Below are 23,845 nucleotides of genomic sequence, written 5' to 3'. Positions count from 1 at the left end.
ATACACCTCAGTGTCCTGCATTCCATCGTCAAAGATGGTCCCAACCTTGTGCTACTTACGACGTCTGGAGATCGAGCATATCTGACTTCCCCTAGCTCAACAGGGCGTGTTTACCTGAAAGTCGTCCCAGTGCTGCTGTGGAAAGGCAAAAGATCTGTACCAACATATGCTATCCTGGATGATGGGGCCCAGCGGAGTATTGTTCTTCCAGCAGCAGTTCAGCAGCTAGGACTTGTGGGTAGGGAAGAGCATATGGCCCTTCGCACCATCTGACACGATGTCACTGAGTTGAAGGGACAGTCGATCGATCTGCTACTTTCCACACAATCAAGTCCAAAGGAAAAGTACAGCCTTACAAATGTGTTTACTGCTTCTCTCCTTACGTTAACTGAGCAAACTTATCCCATCCAGAGACTCCAGCGATGCTATTACCACCTCGGAGGGATTCCTCTTCCAACCTTTGATAAGGTGCAGCCCCTTCTCCTAATTGGGTCTGACTACCCAAACCTGATCACAGCCAAGGAGCCCATCAGACTAGGGCCAGCTGGTGGACCGGCAGCTGTGCGTACGCAGCTCGGTTGGGTTCTCCAGGGACCAGATGGACTTCTGCCACATCAGGTACCTTCACCACAGTGCTTATTCACTACCCTTACCCCAATTCGCGATCCTGTTTACCAACATGTTGAACGACTGTGGCAATTGGATGTCCTCCTATACCGCAGTGAAAAGCTGGTAACACGATCAAAACAGGATCAAGCGGCTGTGAATATGCTAGAGACCAGAACACGACGTGTTGAAGTTAATGGCATCTGGCGTTACGCTACTCCACTCCTTCGTGCGCGGGATGCCCCCCCTTTGAGAGGAACCAAAGAGTCAGTCTTGTCCAGCCTCAGGAACACTGAGAGGCGTCTCAGCAAAGACACAGAAAAGACTGAAGTGTATGAAGCTGAGATACAGAAACTCCTCGATTCAGGGTATGTTGTCAAGGTACCACCAGAGAATCTGCAGCCCAATGAGGAGTCATGGTTCATACCACATCACCTTGTGCACCACAGTGGCAAAGATCGGCTGGTTTTTAACTGCTCCTTTGTGCATCTGGGTGTCTCCCTTAATCAGCAGCTGCTTCCTGGTCCCAGCCTTGGTGCCTCATTGTTGGGAGTTCTCCTTCGGTTTCGGCAGTATACGGTTGCCATTAGTGGTGACATACGTGGTATGTTTCACCAGGTGAGACTCCTACCTGAAGACAAACCCCTGTTAAGGTTTATTTGGTGTAACATGCGTAGGGAGGATCCGCCTGACATCTACGAGTGGCAAGTCTTGCCCTTTGGGACAACCTGCAGTCCTTGCTGCGCCACCTTTGCTTTACAGAGACATGTGCGCAGCCAGCAGCCTGGAAATTAAGAGGTGCTGCAGTCCATAGAGCAGAGTTTTTATGTAGACAGTTGTCTGCAGAGTCTTGCCACTGCTGTGGAAGCTAAGCAATTGATCGACAAGATGAGACCTCTACTAGCCTCAGGGGGTTTTGAAATAAGACAGTGGGCTTCTAATGTACCTTCAGTCATCCAGCACTTACCTTCCACAGTTCGTTCAGAGCGCATTGAACTGTGGTTGCAGCAGTATAATTTGGATCCCCTGGAACCAGCTCTGGGCTTGATGTGGCACTGTCTTGAAGACCATTTGGGTTACCGGCATCGTGCAATGGTAAAGCACCCCCCAACAATGAGACACATTTATAAGGTCCTGGCGTCACAATATGACCCCCTAGGGTTTATCATTCCCTTTACCACACGGGCCAAGATTCTTGTCCAGAAGCTCTGGGCCAAACCAAGGAATTGGGATGATCCAAACCTTCCCACAGACTTGCTAGAGAAATGGAATAGGTGGGAGGAGGAGTTGCCTGACCTTGGCAAGATCAAGCTTCCCAGATGCTACATCCCTTCCAACTTTGATGTGGAGACATCAAAATTTAGCTTGCACGTGTTCGGTGATGCATCGGAAGTGGCCTATGGATCAGTGGCTTACCTCCTTGTTGAGCAGCATGGAGAGATCCATACCTCCTTTGTCATGGCCCGCTCTAGGGTAGCACCTAAACGGCAGTTGTCAATGCCACGTCTCAAACTATGCGCGGCCCTGACCAGTGCCCAGCTTGCCAATTTCCTCAGCCAGGAACTGACCATCGCCATAGAGAAGGTGACATTATGGACTGACTCTACTACTGTCCTGACATGGATACAGTCAGAGTCTTGTAGGTATAAAGTTTTTGTTGGGACAAGGGTGGTGGAAATCCAAGAGTTGACCGAGCTTCACTCATGGAGGTATGTGGATTCCTCCAATAACCCGGCAGATGATATTACTAGAGGGAGGAAACTTACAGAGCTGGCAAACCCAGGTAGATGGAGTCAGGGTCCAAAATTCCTTCGTGAACCACCAGATCGCTGGCCAGTCACGCCCTTGATAGAGGTCCAAGATGACATATCGGAGAAAAGGAAAGTTGTCTTTTGTGGTCTGGTTGGGAATGGGGATGATCAAAGTTCTGGAATTCCTGATGCACCCCAGTATACTTCCTGGAGAGACTTAGTTGATGCTACTTACCAGTTTCTTCATGGGGCAGCTACCCAAACCATGAGCACACAACACCCTGACTACCAGAGTGCGGAAGCACTCATATTGAGTCGATGTCAGGAGGAGACCTTCCCAGAGGAGCTTAGAGCTCTGAAGGCAGCGAAACCTGTGCCTGTTTCCAGCCGTTTGAGCACACTTGCACCAGAGTTGGATTCCACATTGAGACTGATCCGTGTGGGAGGAAGACTGCGAAAACTAGATGGCTTAAGTCAAATCGAGATCCACCCAGTGGTTTTAGACCCGCACCATAAAGTAACTAAACTTCTTATAAAGCACTTTGATGAACGCCTTCTCCACCCAGGACCTGACAGGGTTTTCGCTGAACTCCGTCGCCACTACTGGATCCTGAGAGGCAGACAAGCAGTAAGGCAACACCAGAGAGAGTGTATGGAATGCCAGAAGTGGAGAGCCAAGCCGACTGTGCCTATCATGGCTGACTTTCCTTTAGCTCGTCTGCGACTGTACCAACCACCTTTTTTCTCAACTGGAGTTGACTGCTTTGGGCCCGTCATTGTGAAGATTGGCCGTCGCACTGAAAAGCGATGGGGAGTCATCTTCACGTGCTTGACGACCAGATGCATTCATCTTGACCTCCTCAATAGCATTGATACAGATGCTTTTTTGTTGGCACTTAGTCGATTTATAGCCCGCAGAGGAACCCCATTCGAAATCTTCTCGGATCAGGGGACCAATTTCCGAGGAGCTGCGACTGAACTAAGGGAAGCCTTCAAAGTAATGGAACCTAACCTGCAAGAGTTGTTGGCTAGCTACCAGATCAACTTTAGGATGAATCCTCCCGCCGCACCACACTTCGGAGGCGCATGGGAGAGGGAGATCAGATCAGTAAAGTCTGCCCTGCAGGTAGTTGTTGGTAGCCAGTCAGTTCCAGAGGAAGTACTACGCACAGTACTGATTGAAGTCGAGGGCATCCTTAACAGCAAGCCATTGGGATATGTCTCATCCGATGTGGCAGACATAGACCCAGTTACCCCTAACATGCTGCTCATGGGGCGGCGAGACGCCTCACTCCCCCAGGTAATCTACACTCCCGAACTGCTATCCAAGCGTCGTTGGCGCCACTCTCAAACCATTGTGGATCGCTTCTGGTCATACTACACCCGACATTACCTCCCAAGCCTTCAGACGGCAGCGAGAAACCCAAGATTTAACTGAGAACATGGTGGTGATGATTATGGATCCGCAGCTTCCCAGAGCCCATTGGCCAGCTGGTCGGGTTGTCAAGTTGATACCCAGTGCCGATGGACACATTAGGTCAGCTCAAATCAAGGTCAGTGATCACTTATACATACGACCTGTGGCCAAACTCGTCAGACTTCCAGCACTTCCGGATGGAGGTGACACTGACCCCAAGGACTAGGTAATTTATTTTTACACATATTAGATATGCTAATCTGGGGGCGGCTGTTCTAAATTCCCTGTATGAGTATACGGGAAGGACTTTTATCATGAAACATCTTATAGTGTATTCCGCTGGGTGGCTTTAGTTTCCGCTATTCCGCCATTGTGTTTTACTTTCACTTTCACAAGTTTATTTAATTATACAAAGTATAAGTGATGCATGTTCATTATGTTGTTGTGTTTAAATATTCAGCTTGTGCAACCGAACATTGTGCATGATTTTATAATATGAGAGCCATATACAGTGATTCACGTGCATATGTTCACTGCTGTTAATCCCCTTTCTGTGACATTGGTACATGTATAACGTGTCAGTGTAGTGAGTTGCTCTTTATGTTTATGTAACTTAATGTTATTAGACATACACTGATGTATATTTCTATTCTGTTTATTTCAGAAAGACCACATTCAATACCTTGTGCACATAATAGAAAATCTGTACAGCTGAATGATGCCAAGTATGTAGACAAATATAAAGATTTGAACAGTTCCATGTCTCCTGTCACGCTTCTTACCGGAGCCCCCATAGTGGATGAGCATTCACCTACCTATATTCAGTATAGTTTTTTATAATGCCTACTTCAAGGCCTGTAATCAAGGACTGTTGGGAAAGATTTGATCTTCAGGAAAGTATAGCCTACCAGATAACACAAGGAGGACTGAAATTATTTTTGACCAAAATAGTATGGCAACTGGCAATAGTATGGCAATTTTTTATGGCAACTGATTTTCGGAGGTGTAAAGTCCAGGATTTGCTAATTAGCAGTTTTTTAGCCAGGAGGTACACAGCAAAAACTCCAGTGTTAAATTAACTCTCCTGGGAGTATATGTGAGACCACACTCAAGAGTCTGAAAGTGTTAATATAAGTGTTAAATGAACACTTAGTTGGGCTCTTGACCCTTGACTTTTCAATATTAGGTTTTGTTTGGCTGCTGTAACTGAGTTATAACAGCCAGACAAGCAAGGAGAAAAGATGATCAGGTGGTGTTGGTTATGTTTTGACTTAATTATTATTTGACCGGAACGATTATGTTAAAAAATAATCAACACCACCAATTTAGTGCATGGTATCCTTACAGTAACATACTGTAGATTACAGTAAATAACTGGCAACAGAGTTAATGTTAATTTCAACATTTACTCATACATTATTAAAATCGAAAGTTGTATTTGTTAACATTAGTTAATGCACTGTGAACTAATGTGAACAAACTATGAACGGCAGAATTTTTGTAACATTAACAAAGATTAATAAATACTGTTAACAAATGTATTGCTCATTGTGAGCTCATGTTAGTTAATACATTAACTAATGTTAACAAATGAGACCTTATTGTAAAGTGTTACCTATCGAACAAAAAAGCCAAAAACTCTATACATTAACATTAAAATGTTTAAAAGTTAAATTAAACAAAATTAAACATTAAAATGTTTACAATGTACATTTATTTTAAAGACTTTTCTTAAATAAAGTGGATGTGTCTCAATTGAGGAGCAAGAAGCACTAAACTGTGGACATTCCCTTACAGATAAAAACACATTCCACACAATAATATATTGGTATTATAATTTCATCCTTTGAGGTTTTGTGTGATTAGCATGTTCAGTCAACCTGAACAGCTCACAGTTAGATATCATTCATAATTTGGTTTGATAGCAAAGATCACATGCAGGTTCATTAAGAGAACTTTGCATTGCTAAAAGAAGACACTCGAAGAAGATGATAAGAAGCACAATACAGTCTTAGTCCACCATACAAGAAACACTCACACAGTTGAGATTACTAGCCTTATTCTAGGGGAAAGTCTAAGAAGGAAACTGTGAGCTGTTCCGGCTGACAGCACTAATCTCACATATTTAAAGGGTTAGTTCACTCAAAAATGAAAATGATGTCATTAATTACTCACCCTCATGTCATTCCACACCCGTAAGACCTTCAGAACGCAAATTAAAATATTTTTGATTAAATCTGAGAGGTATATGACTCGTCCATAGACAGCAATATAGCCTAATCAACACTTTCAAGGTCCAAAAAGATGCTAAAGATAGGGTGACCATATGTCCTCTTTTCCCCGCACACGTCCTCTTTTTGGACCTAAAAAATGTGTCCGGCTGGGATTTCTAAATTGCCCAAAAATGTCCGGGATTCGATTATTATAGGCTTACAATAATTTTCATATTTGCACCTCAGAGCGCGCAGATGAAACAATAAACACTGTCATGTTATCTTGCATTCAGAGGCCTGGTACTTGTGAACGCAATCGTGTGAGGTGCTTCTGGGAGGAAATGATACAGAACCACTTTAACAACAGACTTTGCTCAGCCATTACAGAATGACCAAAACAGCATTTCGGATGCTGTGCAACAGCTGATTGGTCCAGTTATGCTGTCACATGTCGTTTTTTTTTATAGGTAAGTGTTTGCATTATAGTTTGTGCATGTTTTCGTGTCGCGTAAAACTTTATCCGACTTAGTTGAGCGCATACATTTTTTAGTGCATTTTTAGAATTTTGGTGTTTCCATCTAGCGTTTTTTTATGCGATATTCCAAAATGCTGTGAGTATATGTGAGACCACACTCAAGAGTGTTAAAGTATTAAAATAAGGGTGCTTTCACACTGGGGTCATTTGCCACGGTCCGAGCCCAGGCACGATTGTTTCCGGTGCCCCCCGCAGCATTGAACGTAATTGGTTACGAACGTAACCTCAGTTCCCTGAGATACGGGAACGAGTACTGCGGATGGGGAAAAACTCCTTTTTCTCCGATTCACTGAAGTCTTTTTCAATAACGCAGTGTAACTGCATGGCCATTGGTTCCAGCAGTGTAACTTTTTGAACCAATGACAGCGCGGCGGCGCTGCGCGAGCCTATGGTGATGCAGCGTGCCAGAGCCTGCCAAACTGGGTGGGGCATCTGTGCTATATAAGCGGGCATTTCGCCATAGGAAAACAGGTCAACCGACTGATGCGACGACACTGCAGCTCCATGGCACGGCAATAAATGCAGTACTCATTCCCGTATCTCAGGGAACCGAGGTTACGTTCGTAACCGAGTACGTTCCCTTTCGATACTTCCACTCATACTGCGGATGGGGAACGAATACAATCACGCCGTGCCATGGGATGGAACGACTGAGCCTATCTTAGGCGCCAAAGGGGCCTAGGGGATAAGTAAGGAGGCAAAGCCGTTGCACCTTCATAGTTACACATGCTTAAAAAGGGAGCTGGCTCCCATATAACAACAGCATGATTGACGGGCTACGTAGAGGCCGTCAAGTCACGTGTAACGCCGGGACGTCCAGGTTATAAAACCTGACAAGCATGGACGGCAAGGACCAGCCAGCCGCCTCACACATGTCTATAATGGAAACACCACTAGACCAGGCCCAAGAAGAGGCCATTCCTCTAGTGGAGTGGGCTCGTACTCCTATGGAGCAATCCAGGCCCATAGAAGAGTAACAAAGAGCGATAGCGTCAACGATCCAATGCGATCCAATGAGGACCGTGGAGAGGTCCCAGGTGGGGACGGTGAGAGGACCTGGGGGATTCAATCTCCTAGAACCTCTCAAGAAACTAATGTAACCCAGGTCACTGACTAGGTCACTAGTAATTATAAGTAATTTATTTTTATTAATATCTCTTTAGTATTAGTATCAAAAGAATGCAGATTCAAGTTAATTTATATTATATTATAAATTTATATCTAGAAAAAGAAATTAGCTAAAGAAAGTTTTGATTGGATAAGGTCGGAGGTTAGTCCTGCCTCCAAAAAAAAAGTGAGTTGGGAGTAGAGCGTGAAGTAATGAACGAGAGCAGCAGAGAATGTGACGCAGGAGAAAAAAAAGACGCAGATTGACGCGAGAGTGTATTCATGTTCATAGCTCTCAAAAGAGAACTTAAATAATCTAAAAAATAGATTATTTTTGAGAAAAATAACCTTAGAAGTCACGCTTTCATCTAATTGATCGTACCTGGAAGTAAAAAAAAACGATTGTTTTGCTGAACTGGTAGGGCAAAGCATACTCACCTTGAACTGTGCTATTTAGTTTTTTCTTTTCCTTCTGGAATTCCCTTGGATCACTCGTTCGGTTGTTGTTGTTTTTTTTCATTGAACTGAAACTGATATTGAGTGACATCTGGACATTGAATCTAATTTCCGAACATTTTTCTTCTTGACTCTGGACACTGATTTTGAACTGAAGTCTATTCTCAAATTTTGCATACTGATTTTGAAATCTAAATTTTTAAATTGAACTAAAGTGTTGATTGTGAACTGAATTATTGTTTATTGCTGTTTATTTGGGTTTATTCATATTATTTTACTTGTCAGAAGATTCAATTCACTTAATTTACTAAATAACAATACAGTTACTTTATAATAATTAAGTTACATACGAGTCTGAGTTTTTCTTATTTGTTTAGTTTCTGTTATCATTTCTAAGCACTCCAGCGAGTCGAACTAATTTTCTGATATCTGGTCCTGAATTTAAATTGATCACATGTACCATAGCTATTACGCCATAAACGGGTAGCTGCGGGTTACACTAACAACTAGGCCGTTTCTCCCCACCGACTGGCCAGCAATAGGGGCATTTTTGCTGCTATGGCTGCCACGTACACTTTGAGCTTGGAGGGAGTTGTTTGGGCTGTTGTAACTGACAAGCAAAGAGAAAAGATGATTATTTTTTTTAACATAATTGTTATTTGACCTGAATCACCAAGCTCAGTAAGAGCCCAATCTCTGAGTTAGATTTACCTTATTGATTACAGCAGCCCTGCATCTACAGCTTAAACTTTTTTTTTTTAATCAGAACAACTTTCAAGAAATCCTTTGGATTATATTGAAAAAGCTGGATCTTGTGCTGTAGAATCACAGTGCTGCTATAATCGATAAGATAAATCTAACTTAGAGATTGGGATCTAAATGGTGATTCAGGTCAAATAATAATTATGTCAAAACATAACCAACACCACCTGATCATCTTTTCTCCTTGCTTGTCTGGCTGTTATAACTCAGTTACAGCAGCCAAACAAAACCTAATATTGAAAAGTCAAGGGTCAAGAGCCCAACTAAGTGTTCATTTAACACTTTTATATTAACACTTTCAGACTCTTGAGTGTGGTCTCACATATACTCCCAGGAGAGTTAATTTAACACTGGAGTTTTTGCTGTGTACCTCCTGGCTAAAAAACTGTGCTAATTAGCAAATCCAGGTGATTGGAACAAAATACTGAGGAGGACTTTTACCTTCTTATCCTGGACTTTACACCTCCGAAAATCAGTTGCCGTAAAAAATCTACTATTTTAGTCAAAAATAATTTCAGTCCTCCTTGTGTTATCTGGTAGGCTATACTTTCCTGAAGATCAAATCTTTCCCAACAGTCCTTGATTACCAATCAAGTAGGCATTAAAGTCTTTGCAAGAGGTGTGTTTAAAGTTGTATTGTGTACACAGAGCCCCTGCTATGTTTCCATCCACCTATTTTATGCACATTTTGGGATATTGCATAAAAAAACGCTAGATGGAAACACCAAGATGTGTTAAAATTCTAAAAATGCACTAAAAAAAGTATGCGCTAAACTAAGTCGGATAAAGTTTAATGCGACACAAAAACGTGCAAACGCTTATAAAAAAAAGAAGAAAAAGAAATGGGACTTTGCGATGGGACAGCATAACTGGACCAACCAGCCAACAGATCTCGTTGCACAGCATCCGAAATGCTGTTTTGGTCATTCTGTAATGGCTGAGCAAAGTCTGTTGTTAAAGTGGTTCTGTATCATTTCCTCCCAGAAGCACCTCACACGATTGCGTTCACAAGTACCAGGCCTCTGAATGCAAGATAACATGACAGTGTTTATTGTTTCATCTGCGCGCTCTGAGGCGCAAATAATTTATTATATATGAAAATTATTGTATAATAATCGAATCCCAGTCATTTTGGGTGATTTAGAAATCCCGGCCGGATGCATTTTTTTAGGTTCAAAAAGAGGACATGTGCGGGGAAAAGAGGATATATGGTCACCCTATCTTTAGCACCTTTTTGGACCTTGAAAGTGTTGATTATATTGCGTCTATGGAAGAGTCATATACCTCTCAGTTTTCATCAAAAATATTTTAATTTGCGTTGCGAAGGTCTTACGGGTGTGGAACGACATGAGGGTGAGTAATTAATGAGAGAATTTTTTTTTCATTTTTGGGTGAACTAACCCTTTATATACAGGTGCTGGTCATATAATTAGAATATCATCAAAAAGTTGATTTATTTCAATAATTCCATTTAAAAAGTGAAACTTGTATATTATATTCATTCATTACACACAGATTGATATATTTCAAATGTTTATTTCTTTTAATTTTGATGATTATGACAACTAAGGAAAATCCCAAATTCAGTATCTCAGAAAATTAGAATATTATGAAAAGGTTCAATATTGAAGACACCTGGTGCCACACTCTAATCAGCTAATTAACTCAAAACACCTGCAAAGGCCTTTAAATGGTCTCTCAGTCTAGTTCTGTAGGCTACACAATCATGGGGAAGACTGCTGACTTGACAGTTGTCCAAAAGACGACCACTGACACCTTGCACAAGGAGGGCAAGACACAAAAGGTCATTGCAAAAGAGGCTGGCTGTTCACAGAGCTCTGTGTCCAAGCACATTAATAGAGAGGTGAAGGGAAGGAAAAGATGTGGTAGAAAAAAGTGTACAAGCAATAGGGATAACCGCACCCTGGAGAGGATTGTGAAACAAAACCCATTCAAAAATGTGGGGGAGATTCACAAAGAGTAGACTGCAGCTGGAGTCAGTGCTTCAAGAACTACTACGCACAGACGTATGCAAGACATGGGTTTCAGCTGTCGCATTCCTTGTGTCAAGCCACTCTTGAATAACAGACAGTGTCAGAAGCGTCTCGCCTGGGCTAAAGACAAAAAGGACTGGACTGCTGCTGAGTGGTCCAAAGTTATGTTCTCTGATGAAAGTAAATTTTGCATTTCCTTTGGAAATCAGGGTCCCAGAGTCTGGAGGAAGAGAGGAGAGGCACACAATCCATGTTGCTTGAGGTCCAGTGTAAAGTTTCCACAGTCAGTGATGGTTTGGGGTGCCATGTCATCTGCTGGTGTTGGTCCACTGTGTTTTCTGAGGTCCAAGGTCAACGCAGCCATATACCAGGAAGTTTTAGAGCACTTCATGCTTCCTGCTGCTGACCAACTTTATGGAGATGCAGATTTCATTTTCCAACAGGACTTGGCACCTGCACACAGTGCCAAAGCTACCAGTACCTGGTTTAAGGACCATGGTATCCCTGTTCTTAATTGGCCAGCAAACTCGCCTGACCTTAACCCCATAGAAAATCCATGGGGTATTGTGAAGAGGAAGATGCGATATGCCAGACCCAACAATGCAGAAGAGCTGAAGGCCACTATCAGAGCAACCTGGGCTCTTATAACACCTGAGCAGTGCCACAGACTGATCGACTCCATGCCATGCCGGATTGCTGCAGTAATTCAGGCAAAAGGAGCCCCAACTAAGTATTGAGTGTGGTACATGCTCATACTTTTCATGTTCATACTTTTCAGTTGGCCAAGATTTCTAAAAATCCTTTCTTTGTATTGGTCTTAAGTAATATTCTAATTTTCTAAGATACTGAATTTGGGATTTTCCTTAGTTGTCAGTTATAATCATCAAAATTAAAAGAAATAAACATTTGAAATATATCAATCTGTGTGTAATGAATGAATATAATATAAAAGTTTCACTTTTTGAATGGAATTAGTGAAATAAATCAACTTTTTGATGATATTCTAATTATATGACCAGCACCTGTATGTGAGATTAGTGCTGTCAGCCGGAACAGCTCACAGTTTCCTTCTTAGACTTTCCCCTGGAATAAGGCTAGTAATCTCAACTGTGTGAGTGTTTCTTGTATGGTGGACTAAGACTGTATTGTGCTTCTTATCATCTTCTTCGAGTGTCTTCTTTTAGCAATGCAAAGTTCTCTTAATGAACCTGCATGTGATCTTTGCTATCAAACCAAATTATGAACGATATCTAACTGTGATCTGTTCAGGTTGACTGAACATGCTAATCACACAAAACCTCAAAGGATGAAACTATAATACCAATATATTATTGTGTGGAATGTGTTTTTATCTGTAAGGGAATGTCCACAGTTTAGTGCTTCTTGCTCCTCAATTGAGACACATCCACTTTATTTAACTTTAAGAAAAGTCTATAAAATGTACATTTTAAACATTTTAATGTTTAATTTTTAAAATTTAATTTAGTTTAATTTAACTTTTAAACATTTTAATGTTAATATATAGAGTTTTTGGCTTTTTTGTTCGATAGGTAACACTTTACAATAAGGTCTCATTTGTTAACATTAGTTAATGTATTAACTAACATGAGCTCACAATGAGCAATACATTTGTTAACAGTATTTATTAATCTTTGTTAATGTTAAAAAATACTGCCGTTCATAGTTTGTTCACATTAGTTCACAGTGCATTAACTAATGTTAACAAATACAACTTTCGATTTTAATAACGTATGAGTAGATGTTGAAATTAACATTAACACTGTTGCCAGTTATTTACTGTAATCTACAGTATGTTACTGTAAGGATACCATGTACTAAATTTATTTCTCTCTCTAAATTTATAAACTAATATTTATAATATGCTAATAATGTGAGCATATTATTACTAAGAACTTATTTCATTTGAGCCCACTAAAAATATTTTAAATGAAAAGATTTTCTCTGCATCAGCAACTACACATTCATCATCTGTTAAAGAACATGCAGCATATTATCAATGTTTCTTGATCTTCTCCTGGACTGAAGCACAGGCTCTACTTTTCAGCACAATGGTAACCCACAAAACTCAATTTTACAGTAAACTACTTCAACAATGTTGAATTGAAATGCTCAATCATCAGTTATTTGATCACTTTATTATCTCATTAACTTCAACACTGTTTCAGTGTTTCTTTTAACATTGTGGCGATTGGACACATATAAACACTGAGCAGTGTTCACTGAGGATTTTGCTGTGTGTTGTACATTTCAGCATCTATCCAAACAGAGTTTTGTACCTCTAAAAAAAAAAAAAAAAAAAAGTCTGCAATAGTTTTTTAAATAATTATTCTACAAGTATATGTATTTTATGTGTTTAAGAGCAGCACAAGTGTCTCAGTGGGAAACTCTGTCTCCTCACAGCAAGAAGGTTCCTGGTTCAAGTCTCAGCTGAGCCAGAAAGTCTTTACTTTAGATCTGGTTTCCCTCACAATCCTAAGATGTGTGAATTACAGATGCTAAGTTGTCTAAAGCTGTAAACGTGTGTTTAACTGTTTATGGATGGATCTGTTTTTTTTTTTTAACCTTGTACGGAGGTTCCTTAAACGTCTATATCGGACGTACAGAAGACGTCAAAAAAGACATCATGAAAAATTTCATTCTGGCTTTTCAACATACGACTTTTGTGACAAAGACGTTGAAAAGACGTCTTCTCGACATAACTTTACTTAGTGGGGAGATATTGGACATATCAGCTGTGAGTAGTGACATAATCAAATTCAACTGCTCTAGTATTTTTGGTATATCGCCAAACTATGAGTATAGCACTTCTCAGTCAAAACAGTTTTAGAGATAGTCAAAAACCCCTGGCTGTCACTGATGTTTATATGAGAGTCATAGTTTATTATAGTCATTTATAGTTTTAATTAATCAGATTTATGCCAAAAAGATGGACTAAAAATGTTCAATATTCCGAGGGGATCACATGCCTTTGCTAAAAACAGAAGAAGATTGTTATTATATAATATATTATTAAATATAATAAATTATTATATTAATTATTATATTAATATATTATTATATTATATTATTATTATATTATATATAATATACAGTTGCAAGAAAAAGTATGTGAACCACTTGCAGAATCTGTGAAAATGTTAATAATTTTAACAAAATAAGGGAGAAAATACAAAATGCATGTTATTTTTTATTTAGTACTGTCCTGAGTAAGATATTTTACATAAAAGATGTTTACATATAATGCACAAGACAAAAAAAAAAAAAAAAAAAAGCTGAATTTATTAAAATGACCCAGTTCAAAGGTTTGTGAACCATTGATTCTTAATACTGTGTGTGGTTACCTGAATGATCTACGACTGTTTGTTTTGTGATGGTTGTTCATGAGTCTCTTGTTTGTCATGAGCAGTTAAACTGAGCTCTGTTCTTCAGAAAAATCCTCCTGGTCCTGCAGATTCTTCAGTTTTCCAGCATTTTTTGCATATTTGAACTCTTTACAGCAGTGACTGAATGATTTTGAGATCCATCTTTTGACACTGAGGACAACTGAGGGATTCAAACACAACTTTTAAAAAAGGTTCAAACATTCACTGATGCTCCAGAAGGAAACACGATGCATTAAGAGCCGGGGGGTGAAAACATTTGGAATTTGAAGATCAAGGTAAATTGTATTTAATTTGTCTTCCGGGAAACATGCAAGTATGTTCTGTTGCTTCCGAAGGGCAGTACTAAACGAAAAAAAAAAAAGATATTCAAGCGAAATAAGAAAAATTTGGACCTCTTCATCCTGTTCAAAAGTTTTCACCCCCTGAATCTTAATGCATCGTGTTTCCTTCTGAAGCATCAGTGAATGTTTGAACCTTTTTTAATAGTTGTGTTTGAGTCCCTCAATTGTCCTCAGTGTGAAAAGATGGATCTCAAAATCATTCAGTCACTGCTGTAAAGGGTTCAAATATGCAAAAAATGCTGGAAAACTGAAGAATTTTTGGGACCCGGAGATTTTTTCTGAAGAACAGAGCTCAGTTTAACTGCTCAGAATAAACAAGAGACTCATGAAGAGCCATCACACAACAAAAAAACAGTGGTGTGATCCATTCGTGGTCTGAAATAGCTTAGGGATCTGGTAATGTCTCACCATTACTGAGAGTTAATATCTTAATATAATCGGCGGAGTCCGCGCTACCTAGGCTTCCAAAGTAATTGATTCTAGCCATTTTCCTCACTGTCACACACCTAGCTAGCTGTCACATGTCTCATGTCTTGTACAGGATGTACAGTATCAAATTTCTTTCAAATGTGGTGGGTCATGACATAGTCTTGTCGTAAACATTTAGGATAGCTCAACAACCAACAAAACCAGGTAAGTTCATAAATTCATAGGGTATGTCAGGTTTTTATGATTAGCAAACTTAGTTGGACAATTTCATTCAGAGACCTGATGACTAATATTATAACTTAGCTTACTAGTCAACTGTTGTTAGCTAACGTTTTACATAGGCTAATGTTATATTAATATGCAAATGAAACACAAACAAACAGATCCAGCTCTGAAATGGCAGTTTATTATTGAATCAACAAGAATTTACAAACATTGTGAAATCGACGCTAATTACAATGGTTGATTAACATTACATTCTTCTACAGGTGTTATTTTGAGTTCTGCATAACGTTACATGCCAAGATTTGCATGCACCTCCAAGTACTGTTTATCGATATAACAATCTTTGTGGGGTTCATTAATGGTGATAAATAATTTGGCAGAACAGATGTTGTAGGCTACCTGCAGAAATTTGCATCCACCTCATTTCTCAGCATAAATGAACATGCAGAACTCGGCTTAACACCTGTTAGTGGTTTTGCCCCCTGAATGCGCATGCATTCAGTATTGTTTGTATACAAGAAACCCGTCTTTAAGTATAAAGAAGCAACATACTTTGAAAATATGTTTTTCTGTTTTGTTTTGTTTTGTTTTGTTTTTGTTTTTTCATGCTTTAATCAGCAAGTATAAGATATACAAGAAATCTGTCTTGGTGCAGATATGTTCCAAAACATGCACAGCTTGGTTAACGTAAAAGAACTATGAAATATGCAAGTAAAAACAAAGGAAGGGTCTCTTCAGTATTTTCTCAATTAATCACAACCAAACTGCTTTATTAAGTCAAATGTCAGTAAAGGTATGTTGATGTATGTTTTGTTCACCAGGTCATGGAGATTCATCATTCTGCTGTGATTCTGCTGCTGCTCTTGAGTATGCCCTTCTCCACTCAGGGTCAACCAGAAAAAATAAAGCCCGGTTACCAAAAATTCCTCAATCAGCATTTCGGTCCTGATATGAATGAGCAGAAGTGTACCAGTGAAATCAGAAATAAAAAAATCACTGGAACTGATAATAGCTGCAAAGATGTCAACACCTTCATAAAAGCTAATTCAGATAATATTAAAGCAGTTTGTGGCAAAGCAGGGACTCCACAGGGCGGTAACCTGTTTAAGAGCAACCAGCCTTTTCCGGTGATCATTTGTAAATTAAAAAGTGGGGAGAGACACCCAAAATGTGAATACAGAGGGGTCAAGGACACTCGTTATATAGTGTTGGGGTGTGAAGAAGGCTGGCCTGTACATTATGACAAAGACATAATTGATGTAAAGAAGACAGGCTGAAAAGAGCCTCCCAAAGCTTTACAATATTTTTATAATCATTTCTTCACTTCTCCTTTTCCATCTTTCTTTATTTTTTAAGTGCAAAAAAAAAAAAAAAAAAATTCAGTGAGTCCTCAGTTAGAGGTTAATGTGCAATGGTTTTTAATCAGTTCTTCACATGTGCTGTAACCATGACAAACACAGTTTGAGAACAAAGTCTTCCAATGAAGCACAGCTGTGAACACGAACACAATGGATTCATACATGTGCTTTAAAACATGGCATTGCTTGTTGTGTTTTACAATCTCTAATTATATTTGAGCAAAATCAGAAAAAAAAGTTGATTTTTTATTTTTTTTGTAAGACCTTCATATAAGTTCAACTAAAGTTTAAAGAAAATGTACCTCTGTCTTCACAAGACTCTGATATTGAGAATATCTTCACTGTCTCTCATCATTCACCTTAAATGAGCATAATGTTAAAAATAACTTCATGTAATTTCTTTAAGTTTATGGTATATTCTGCACTTCTTCGTGCATGTCTCTGTGTGTATCACTCTGTTAACACTTTTTGAGCATTAAAAAAACTTTTTAATGGGAGTAGTGAATGAGCAAAAACAGATGAGGGAAGAAAGACGCAGATGTTTTATCACCTGTCTGTCAATAAAACTTCTCTACTACCCTTAAACTTGTCTGCTTGAGTGTCTTACATCTCAACAACACCGGTTTGAAGACAAATATCCATTTGCTTACTTTTTTGTTTGTTTTTATACTTCATAACATTACTGTAGTTCATAGACTTTGCTATCAATCTGGGTCTATTTTACAGATAAATGTAGATTAGTAAACTGAGGTGAGCGTTGACCTGCTCAAGGACACCAGGATTATCAGTGCTGGCACATGGAAAACAGGCACGTCTTGCACAAGTCCAGGTTCATCAAAATTTCCTCTTCCACAACCTCCTTCTCCAAACCAAATAAAAACACAAAATAATAAAAGAAAAACACCATTATGATGACTGATGAGATCTGAAGATTATTTGATGCTTGTTTTGTGATGATTTTATTATCATCAACAAGGAGCTGACAGCCCCTGTTAGTCCAAGAAGTACGAGGACCAAGATCACAACTAAAGCAAACACTGACCACCACAATGGTGACTTCAAATGAAACATAAACATCAACATCTAAACCTCTGTTAATTCTCAATATGAACTTCAGTAGACGTCCGGGTCCGTGTACGGTCCATGTAATTTTGCGTCCATTCTTTTTTCGTTGTTTTAACCATGCCAAGAAAAACAGAAAACGAACAGTTGTTGTATTTTTAAATGCTATATTGAATACCAAAATTTAAATTAAAACCAAATAAACAAATTTCATGTGTACAAAATAAATACTGAGTTCTTTTCAAATTTTTGTTTATCACGTTTTGCATCTTTAAAAATCAAAATTAAAAATCTGTGTATAATTCGTTCACTCGTTTTTCAATATAAAACCAAAACACTTTCGAGAGCCATGTCTCTGAAACATGATAATACTTGACTTGATTTTCAACCCATTCTCACTCACGAGGGGTCCGATACTGCCGCATAAAAAATGCTATAGGCTACTGGTGGCTAATGAGCCCAGCGAAGGGACATTCTGGCTTAACGTAAAAAAATGCTTAATGTGGCTTAATGTACTACAAACCCGATTCCAAAAAAGTTGGGACACTGTACAAATTGTGAATAAAAAATGAATGCAATAATTTACAAATCTCATAAACTTATATTTTATTCACAATAGAATATAGATAACATATCAAATGTTGAAAGTGAGATATTTTGAAATGTCATGCCAAATATTGGCTCATTTTGGATTTCATGAGAGCTACACATTCCAAAAAAATTGGGACAGGTAGCAATACAAGGCCGGAAAACCATACTGGATGCCCGTGATCTTCGGGCCCTTAGACGGCACTGCATCACATACAGGAATGCTACTGTAATGGAAATCACAACATGGGCTCAGGAATACTTCCAGAAAACATTGTCGGTGAACACAATCCACCGTGCCATTTGCTGTTGCTGGCCAAAACTCTATAGGTCAAAAAAGAAGCCATATCTAAACATGATCCAGAAGCGCAGGTGTTTTCTCTGGGCCAAGGCTCATTTAAAATGGACTGTGGCAAAGTGGAAAACTGTTCTGTGGTCAGACGAATCAAAATTTAAAGTTCTTTTTGGAAAACTGGGACGCCATGTCATCCGGACTAAAGAGGACAAGGACAACCCAAGTTGTTATCAGCGCTCAGTTCAGAAGCCTGTATCTCTGATGGTATGGGGTTGCATGAGTGCGTGTGGCATGGGCAGCTTACACATCTGGAAAGGCACCATCAATGCTGAAAGGTATATCCAAGTTCTAGAACAACATATGCTCCCATCCAGACGTCGTCTCTTTCAGGGAAGACCTTGCATTTTCCAACATGACAATGCCAGACCACATACTGCATCAATTACAACATCATGGCTGCGTAGAAGAAGGATCCGGGTACTGAAATGGCCAGCCTGCAGTCCAGATCTTTCACCCATAGAAAACATTTGGCGCATCATAAAGAGGAAGATGCGACAAAGACCTAAGACAGCTGAGCAACTAGAAGCCTGTATTAGACAAGAATGGGACAACATTCCTATTCCTAAACTTGAGCAACTTGTCTCCTCAGTCCCCAGACGTTTGCAGACTGTTATAAAAAGAAGAGGGGATGCCACACAGTTGTAAACATGGCCTTGTCCCAACTTTTTTGAGATGTGTTGATGCCATGAAATTTAAAATCAACTTATTTTTCCCTTAAAATGATACATTTTCTCAGTTTAAACATTTGATATGTCATCTATGTTGTATTCTGAATAAAATATTGAAATTTGAAACTTCCACATCATTGCATTCCTTTTTTTTTTTCACAATTTGTACAGTGTCCCAACTTTTTTGGAATCAGGTTTGTACTAAGACAGTGATATTGGCGAAGCAAATTCAGTACACTCCTTATAAATAAAGCATAGGCTGTGTACAGACAAGCAGATGAGCCCACACTATAAACGCAATAATTAGCCTACATGTTAAGCATTTTCCTAGAAAATAAAATACCGTTATAAAGAAATCACTTAATGCATTAAGACAGTGATATTAAATGACCAATAAACTTTAGACAAGCAGGTCAGGCCGAATATGAAGGTAACGTGTGTACACGTTCAGCTTTTTTTCACTTACAGAAAACCGCTAGAAACGCTTAACATAAAAATACCCAGATATTGTGTCCATCCAGATCCGGCCCACATCTGGCACATGTGGAGTGATGATCTGGCCCACATGCTACGTGGAATGGCGGCCATTGTGTGGGCCGCTTCTGTTTGCCAGATCTGGGCTACAAGCAGGCCATAGCAATGTCACTTGTCAGCCAAGAGCAAAGAAAAACCTAAACTGGACCTTATCTGAGCCACAAAATCTGTGTAGGCCTGTATTAAATATAGAGTCATCTCAGCCTTAATAAGCCTGTTTGTTACATCTCTTTCTAAATTAAATGAACACACCAACACACACGACTTGTGGCTTCCACTCCGTTCACACACTTGTTTACTGAAGATTCTCACATCAACTTCTTTACAGGTAACAGCACCCTCTATTGATCAATACTGGAAACAACCCCAGTAATCCTGATACATAACATCCGCACAGCACAGCTTGTTGGCTACTGGAGCGTATGCTTTACAATTCTCAAAGTGCTCACTGTTAATTGCAGAGCGTACTTCTTTTAATTCTGGGTCACTCTCAGAATATATACTTATATTCTTCTGAATTGTGTATATGTCTCACAGTTTTTGATGTTTCTCCCAACAGTCTTGACAGCGAGTCTGCAATATTCTGCCTGTCAGGTAGGTACGTGACCCTGAAGTTGTATGGCTGTAGTCAGAGTACCTATCTTTCTATCCAGGCACAGGGTTTGGAGCGGGGACTGTAGCAGTTTGGTTCTAGCAGTTTGTAGTCAGTGAACAGCTCAAATTCTTGGCCATAAATGTAAGCATGCAGTCTTTCACATGCCCACACGAGAGCCATGGCCTCGTTTTCTGTTTGTGAATATCTGTTCTTACAGTCTGTTAGACAGCGACTCACGTAACATATTGGCACCGTCAGCCCTTTTTGGGCCTGAACTAAGACAGCTCCCAGCCCCAATGGGCTTGCATCTGCAATCACTTTGGTTGGTGCATCTTTATCGAAGTATGCTAATGTGCATGCTCTGGTCATTTCTTCTTTCAGCGCATTGAACGATCATCTTTGTTCAGGCCCAAACTCAAAGTGTGTCTCCTTTTTTGTCAAACATCGTAGTGGTTCTGACAACGTTGCAAACTGCGGGATGAATCTGCTGCTGTAGCCTACCAGACCCAGGAAGCTCCTAACCTCTGAAGCCGTCTTTGGCTCTTTTGCCTCCATCACAGCTCGCACCCTTTCTTCTGTCGGCCCGATTCCTTTCTCAGACAAAAGGATTCCCATGAAAATCAGTTTGCTCATGTTGAACTGGCACTTTTCAGGGTTTAATGTCAATCCACGTTTCCTAAGTGTATTTATAACTGCATGTAGACGTTGGTCGTGCGTTTCTTGGTCACCAACATGAACGATGACATCATCTGAGATATTTTCTACTCCTTCAATTCCTGCTAAGGCATTGGCAATCTCGTGTTGATACTGCTCGCTGGCAGAGGATACCACAAAGATCAGGGGCCGTATTCACAAAACATCTTAAGGCTAAAAGTAGCTCCTAACTTGGGAGATTTGGGAGAAACCCTTAAAAATAATGGACGTCAGTCCTAATTTTAGGAGTCCTAAATTTTTGCTCTAAGAGTATTTCACAAAGCATTTTAGCGCTAACACTAGCTCCTAAATCTGTGAAATGTTAGGAGTAGTCAAGAGGACTCCTAAGTCACTAAGACCAAATCACAAACAGTCCTAATCCACCCAAAGACTCAGTACACCATTGAGGCAATAGCGATAGAGCCTTGGTTGCTGAACCTTTTCTTCATAAATGCAATACATTTTGATTTATAGATTTGAATCTACGATGAGACGCCAACAAAAAATCTTTAACAAATAAATAAATATTGTCTGATTACCTGTGGCAATGGTTTTCATGAGTTCACACTTACAAATGATTGAATAGAGTAAAAAAATATATATAATAAGCGTATTTGGTGTGCTGTCCAAGGGGATCGAGGGCTCCGAGCTTGGAATTTAGCCCAAACCCAAAGTTCTCCCCGTATCCCCAGTGAGGAGCGAGTTAGTGAAGGGATGCAGAAAACCGTCAAAGTAACTATAGGCGAGTCGGCTCTCGTCTGTGTATATATTCCTCCTCTCGAGCTGATTAGATAGATCGTTTGAATGTGTTCCTCCCAAACTTTGTTTATAAAACATAATTTGTCGCTTGAATTCTGCATTCTCTTGAGACCATTGACAGGTTCAATGATATCCATGTCCATTAGCTCCTTTATTTTCCGCTCTACTGCTCTCCTGAGATTGAACGGGACGTGTCTGAGCGGCTGCGCTACTGGTCTCACACTTGGGTCTATGTGTAGGGTAACTTGGTTGGTATTTAGCTTGTCAAGCCCACTGAACACTTCCTGACACTTTTGTTGCAGTGCTTGCTTTATTTCAGCGCCTATTTTTAACACTTCGAGCTTGATAGCTGTCTCTCTTCCTAAGAGGGGTTCTCCTTTTCCTCGTATAACAATGAATTCAGCCTGTTCTGTTTTGTTGGATATGCTCACCTCACCACCTTGGTTTGAAGAATATGAGTAGAGCTTTCTCTTTGTTTCAGGAATGTATGACTTGCATTTAACTTTGTTCTGTCTGAGATCTTCCCAGGTGTCCTCATCAATCACATTATTTGTGATCACATCACATTATATCGCCCGAGTCGATCAACAGTCTTAGTTTCACACCACCCACAAGGAAAGTCAATTTCTCTGACATGGTATTCTCCTGAACAACAAATGCATAATCAGCTTCCTCCACATTATTTACATGGTTCTTTTTTGGGGTTTTTCGTTTGACACATTTTTGAAAAATGGTCTTTTCCATTACATTTGTGACATACTTGACCTCGTGCAGTGCATGTTTGGTCTCTGCCTAAATGGTCTTTGCGTCCACATCTGTAACATTTCCTGTCCGTTTTTTCATCTTTTCTCTCTGCATGTCTGTTTCTGGTGTATCCTTTATTTCCTTTCTCTCTTTGGCGCCACTCGATTGACTGCACCCATGTCAGGTTTCAACGACATGACTGACACCTGCTGTAAATGACCATTAAATTCCCAATCTCTGAAGTAGGCCGTCATCTTTACCTCCAACCATAGAGGGCAGTGTTGCCATAGAATACCTGAGAAAGGCTTTCACAAGAAAGGACTTTATTATTGAAAATGTTACTTAAAAAAAAAAAAACCTTTTGTTTGTTTTGGTTGACTAATAATTCTCGCTGCATACTTAATGTGGACATTTTATTCTTATTTGTTTTACAAGAGTGTTTACATTTTTACCACACATGCCTTTATTTTGAAGTCTGGAAAAGGAAGTGCAGCGGCACCCTGTGTGTTCATTGGCGCACATTTTACGTGAAACATTCTGATTTAATGTTACCAGAGAAAGGATGAACTTTTGGGTACACACTGTACAAATGTTTGTTTAAAAAAGTTTCTTTCTACATCTTAGCTCCTGGCTGAAGGGCACAAGGTACCGTTTTAATTTTATGTTGTGTGGTAAACTTTGAAGGACTTTGAAGTGTTTATTTTATTGATCTCTTTCATTTGCTAATGTTGTTATGCACAGTGTAGTATTGCCTCGTCAGTGTTTCTCTTGATTTGCACTCCAAATAGATTGTTTACAGTAAACCAGCACTATATTTGGTAATTTTATATAATTAATGTTTTTCTCTCTAAATTAAGATCATCAGTTTTACCAAAATTAATTCATTGTTAACTCAGGTGTTTCATATAACGTAGTTAACATCGCACTCTAAAGGGAGATTGTTGTAATTAAAACAATTCATAAAATCATATAGGTTATTACATTAGCCTGTATACTAAAATGTGATTTATTGTCACATTATTTATGGTGTAAGCCTATTAATTGCAAATGTGTATTCATTTATAGGTTTATGGATATTTGTATACAATTAGCAGGCAGATGTCTAATATTGTTTGTTTGTTTGTTTGTTTGTTTGTTTTTATTCAGCTCTTACGGTGTTTTTGGAAATTAAATTCTTTACAAACATCAGTTCCTGAGAGTAAATTGCATCTGTTCAGCCGGGAATGCTACACCTGCTCTTCAATTCTTT

At 39.5% G+C, this 23,845-nt stretch overlaps 1 protein-coding gene across 1 annotated transcript; it reads left to right on the top strand.

The window, feature by feature from the left end:
* Positions 1-15,593: 15,593 nt before the first annotated feature.
* LOC127502599 (ribonuclease-like 3) lies at positions 15,594-17,002 on the top strand. The gene has a single exon (XM_051875616.1). It carries the CDS (start codon positions 16,065-16,067, stop codon positions 16,515-16,517), a length of 453 nt encoding a protein of 150 aa, XP_051731576.1. The 5' UTR covers positions 15,594-16,064; the 3' UTR covers positions 16,518-17,002.
* Positions 17,003-23,845: the final 6,843 nt, after the last annotated feature.

Source organism: Ctenopharyngodon idella, chromosome 20, assembly GCF_019924925.1.
Source record: "Ctenopharyngodon idella isolate HZGC_01 chromosome 20, HZGC01, whole genome shotgun sequence".
Classification (NCBI taxonomy): Eukaryota; Metazoa; Chordata; class Actinopteri; order Cypriniformes; family Xenocyprididae; genus Ctenopharyngodon; species Ctenopharyngodon idella.
The sequence above is the reverse complement of the archived record's forward strand: the minus strand, read 5'-3'. Positions and strand labels throughout refer to the sequence as shown.